The 5,512-nt window shown below is 32.1% G+C and overlaps 1 protein-coding gene across 1 annotated transcript in view; it reads left to right on the top strand.

Moving 5' to 3' along the window:
• The window catches only part of LOC136795007 (zinc finger protein 567), a 20,954-nt gene extending 15,768 nt beyond the window's left edge, over positions 1-5,186 (top strand). Inside the window, exon 2 of the mRNA XM_067045826.1 lies at positions 2,758-5,186. Coding sequence (XP_066901927.1) covers positions 2,799-3,980 — 1,182 coding nt within the window. The 5' untranslated portion in view covers positions 2,758-2,798 and the 3' untranslated portion in view covers positions 3,981-5,186. The remainder of the gene's footprint in view (positions 1-2,757) is intronic.
• The last annotated feature ends 326 nt before the right edge of the window (positions 5,187-5,512 follow it).

Raw genomic sequence — 5,512 nt, 5'->3', positions numbered from 1 at the left:
CTCATTATTATTTTTTATACTCATTTTATATATATATAAAGTTATGGTAAGGCCAAGCGTACTTATGGCTTTAATCCTAACTCCTCATGTAAATAAACACAAAGAATGTATATAAGGAGAATTAAAACCAGGAATAAATCAGTTGTTATCTCACATGCATGCGTTTCATTTCCTTGCTCCTTTTTCATTTTTTTTTTTTAAGTTTTTCATCCGACATCTCATAAGTTATATATATGTCCGATGATGGATTAATTGGTATGCTGTATATTATAGAGATCTAATGTAATAGGGCAGCATGGCTAAATAAAGCATTTCTCTCATATCACATGTGCTAGATTTATTTATCATTTAATTTGATTGTAAATTACAATACATAAATTTAAAAAAATATTTTCAGACCTTGTGATGATTTAACCGGGAACAGAACATATGGAAGCAGCAGTTAAAAAGAACTTAATGAATGAATTAATATAAATCAGATATACCATACTCACACAAAATCAACTTAGTTTTACTAAGATTAAATGACCTTTTCATAATTGAATATCATTTAATGATATATAACAGAAGAACTATTGAAGATTTTATTTTAATTATGACCATCCATTAATGTTTCCTACTTTAAATGGCTACTTTATTAATAATAACTTTTATCATAAACGTTCTGTCAATATTTTTTTTTTTTTAAATACAGAACTTGAATATAGAAAACCTAGTCAAAACATTCTTAGAAGAATTCATATGATTATATTTCTGTCATAAAGGTTTCTCGAGCGACTTATATAAAAATAAATTGTTCGAAAAAATTTCTTAGAAAATGTATAAGTTAGTACAAGAGCTTTATGATTTTTGTTTTCAATCCTTATTTTATTTTTTTTAGGCTAAAGGAAGATATTTTTTATTAAGGAAAGAATAGTCACAATTCTTCTGAAAAAATAAATAAAAATAACGCATAAACAATTATCTCACGTTCAAGATAGGCAACAATCATAAATATGTAAATTAAATTCTTATTCCTGTATTTTATTTGTGGCGTTGAAGGCTCAATGTTAAATGAGTTTTTAATGCTTTTTTTGTTGTTTTTAAAGTTTACTCAATTTGTTATAACCTTAATTTATTACTCCACTGTAATAAAAGTTTCTATAAAATATATTTTCCAGATTAGAACATTTAAATAAATCACCTCAATGTGTTAATAGATATATTTAAGCTATTCAATTAAATATTATAAAAATTAAAAAAACTGGCATTTTGATTGAACAACAAGAAAACAATTGTATATTCTGTATTTAATATATGGGGATACATTTTTATATATATTCAATAATTTAATATTTTATTTTTATATATAAGTCGAAAGTTATAATTAACGTTTATCCAACACATTGTTTATAACCAAGCAGCCTTTTTTGGTGAGGTAAATAATTACACTAAGACCACCCATTCATAACTTATTCAAATTCTTTTGTAAACACTATCAAACAGCCTCATCTGGAATCAGGTCCATAAACTTCACTGAAATCGGTACTTTTACAACCCTTATGGGTTTTATTACATGGAAATTATCATAATGGTATTTTACAAACGTCACCTCTACTGTCACCTTAAAGAGCAAAACTGGCAGGTCTTGACGAATGGGACAGCTTGGGAATTTCGAGAAACTCGATTTTTGCTCTGGAGCAGGTTTTGGCAGATTTGGAGCGAGATAAGTATTATCTCGGCGAACGGGTTAAAATATTTTGGAAACAGATCACGTTTTTTATATAAATAAAATAATCATATTTAAAATATATTCAATTTACATAATATGTATGGAATTATATAATTCACATGTGTATTTTAGCAATGGTACAGTGCTTGTACTGTATTTTATTGGCACAGCAATATTTTTTTCTTCATCACATTTCAAATAAAATTTCGAATTCTTACGTTTCTTTTTAATTTTTTTTTCTCTCTACAGTTATTTTTCCCTTATTTATTTATTTTTGGAAGTAAAAAAAATGTGTATCTAAATATGAATGGATTCAGAGTATGTTTGCCGCTCTTACAAAATGTAAACATAATTTTTTTTTTTTACAGTTTATTTAATGTATAACAAATACTGACGGAAATGAATCTTATTGCTCATGACATTGCAAGGTAACGTTTCTTAAACAATTCACAATAAATTATGAATAGCATTCGTATAATTTGCTTATCAGAACAGTTTTTTGGGCTGTAAATTGATCTATTGTTATGTTTATCCGGTACAAAAACATCATTTGGTTTATGTTTTCTTGAACAAGAATCGTAGACCAGCGGCCTCGAATGGAGGATTGGAATGGTCGGGAGCGGTGGGGCGGAGAGTGCAATGGTAGCAGTCCTTAACAGGAGATACGTGTAACTGCTAACAAGGCTTTGTTCACCGGCTCCTGTTTACCATTGTAAGTCCTCCTTCAGTATTCAATTCAAAAACGGTCCCTCTCTAATCAGGAACAAAGTTTCTCTTTGTTCGGTCTGCTTCCAGCGCTAAGAAATGTCTAGAGTCTGCGCACACCTACTGTCGCTCTTTCGACGATTGAAGAAGGGATTCACGCATCTGCTAGTGAATCCACAATTTATTATGTTATTTGTTTTTAGTGAGGCGGGTATATTTTAGTTGTATCAATACTGATAATTCTTCTTATTACTTAATATTTTAATCACATATATTACGATTAACATTTTTTTTAACCTTCAAGTAACGGAATAATAAATTTATCGTTCTCTCTGTTGCAGGTAAAATAGAATGTGCTCGAGGACTGGCTGCTGTGGTTAAAATGGAACTTGGGGACCGAACTAAAACTGAGAAGACGGAGCTTTTCGACTTCGTCAGTAGCCCTGAGAACTTGAAGGCGCTTGGGTTGCACGTGGAGACAGGTTGCGTTAGTGGGGAACCTACGAAAGAAACCAATAACAACCACCTCATGGTCAACATGCAACATTACGACGACATCTGGTCCAACATAGACAGCAGTGTCCTCGACGATCTCAACTGCTGGACACCTGAAGGTGGTGGAGGGTCCGGGAAACCCGACAATACCGACGGAGCCATCTACACCCTCACCGTACTAAATGGAGCGGAACAGGGCCCCTGGTTCAAGCACGAGGAGAAAGAAGACAAGAACCTCGACATAGATTCTATACTTAGCGCCATACCATCCACCTTCTCCAACACCTTCCATTCAGAAGAGAACACTTTTGAAGACACCGCTTTCACAGAAAAGAAAGAAGAACTTACCAGGGTTGCCGAGATACTCAATAACTCTACCACTTTTAACAATAATAACGAATGGAAGCAAGAAAACAATAACGAAGTGGATTCACTCCTCAGGAATGCGCTACAGGGGAAGACATTGTCACGTTACAATGGCATCAAAGTGGAAAAAGTTGAAAAACCAGAGGAGGAAGAAAAGATGATGTTAGAGAGCCCGATCTTATACGACAGTTCGACGATGATAGATTCAGATAATCCAAGCAGTGCACACAGCATGGAAGAGATGTTTTTGTCTCACCTGGACGTCTCCTATCCAGAGGATTACGAAAAGTTAAAGCGGATCGAAACCGAAGTGGCTGAATCCGTAGAGCAGTATTGCCTTGACCGAACTTACCTTCCCTCAGGGTCGCAAGTTCTGACGCCTCTCATCCTTCAGAAGCCTAGTAAGAAGTACACCAAGAGGTCCAAGTCGACGGCTTCCAGTCCGGGTTCGTCGACGGGGGTGCGGAAGGAGAGGTCCCTCCATTACTGCAATATTTGCAGCAAAGGGTTCAAGGACAAATACTCTGTTAACGTGCACATCCGCACCCACACGGGAGAGAAGCCCTTCACCTGCTCACTGTGTGGCAAGAGCTTCAGACAGAAAGCCCACCTTGCCAAGCACTACCAGACTCACATGGCCCAAGCCAAGAATGGAGTCACTTCCAATCAGAAACCGTCCAAGAATCTGATATCTAGCAGCTAATCTCAGCCTCAGGATTAGAATTCTATCTCATATTTTAAGTTATATTATCTTATACTACTTGTATAGTTGAAATCCTTCTAAGGGTGGATTGGAGTAAGTTCCTTGATGTGAGAAGATTATTTATAAAGAAAAGTAAATTAACGATTGCAGTGTTACCATAAGCTGTTGTAAAATTATATTGATTACATGGTATTACATTCCTGTGATATATCTTCCTCATCTTTATGTATCTCTCTCAGATGAAGATGTCAAAATACTCAATGTTTTCTCACTCTTAATGATTGGTAAATATAAAAAATTTATTTTGTGACCATGTTTCATATGTATTTTATATGAATTTTAATATTTGCTTGAATCTGATGCAAATTAAAATTGATGATTAATGGGGACCAATTAATTCTGTGAATGAATTTTAGTGCCTCTGATGTGCTTAGCATTAAACAGCGATAAAAAGCCATGACATATCTCTTAAATACTAAGATATTTATAGCAGAAAATATTTGTTCCTAAATGTTGTAAAACATGACAATATGGAAATGTCTTGAGAGTATTTTTCTATGTTTAGAATTGTATTATAAGATCTGCTCTCTATTTATAAGTGCCTTATAAATAAACCTTACTAATATTCATGATATAGCCAAAAAAAAAAATCCTGCGGGTGTGAGATTTATAAATGGGCCAAAATAAGTTGCCAATACTGTAAATAAGATTTTATAAATTATTTTGTTTTGTTTTTTACTATTGTAAATTGTAGCATTAAAGACCCCTAGATGTTTATTTCTATAAACACAAACTGCCGATTGGGTGCAATATTAGATCTAAATTTCAAGACTGAATTCATTATTCAGTATTTTTCTTATAATGATGTTGTACAAATAAAGCCATCCTTGTAACACATTGCTTTTTATTATTTTTTTTTTTTTGTTTAACTGCCAAATGTATAATGTAAATATTATTTATAAGACGGATTGCCATAGATATTTAATATATATATGTTATAATAGAAATAGACAAACCCATAATTACTGCCATTAGCATTATGATAAATCTTATATATAATATATATTGTTTTGTTTTATAAAATTATAAATATATGTATAAAACTTGTTGTTCTCATTCCATGTTAATATGATCTTGCAGTACATGTGTTTTTCTATATGAAAATGTCTTATGTTTTCAATAAAGATAATTTTTTATTTTTATATTTATTTTACAACAGAAAACATTTTGAATTCTTTTTTTATTTCCTGTTCTTCCAAAGGTATGTTAAACAATTTTTTTTTATTCTAACAGCAATTATTGATAAAAAGATTATCAATTGAACCACACCATTATTTATAAGTCATATCTCTAATGGGTAGAAAAAACACGAAGTTTCAATTATGGCTTACATAAATTAAGAAGAATTTTAAAGGCCTCGATTATTCTACGTATTAAAAGTGGAATTCCTTGTGAACAATTTTTAGTAATTGTTAATTGTTTTAATCAGCATAACACATAAAAAACATTCCCATTGATTATTCCTATGGTCA

Source organism: Halyomorpha halys, unplaced genomic scaffold, assembly GCF_000696795.3.
Source record: "Halyomorpha halys isolate HHAL.00 unplaced genomic scaffold, Hhal_1.1 Scaffold71.1, whole genome shotgun sequence".
NCBI lineage: Eukaryota > Metazoa > Arthropoda > Insecta > Hemiptera > Pentatomidae > Halyomorpha > Halyomorpha halys.
The sequence above is the reverse complement of the archived record's forward strand: the minus strand, read 5'-3'. Positions and strand labels throughout refer to the sequence as shown.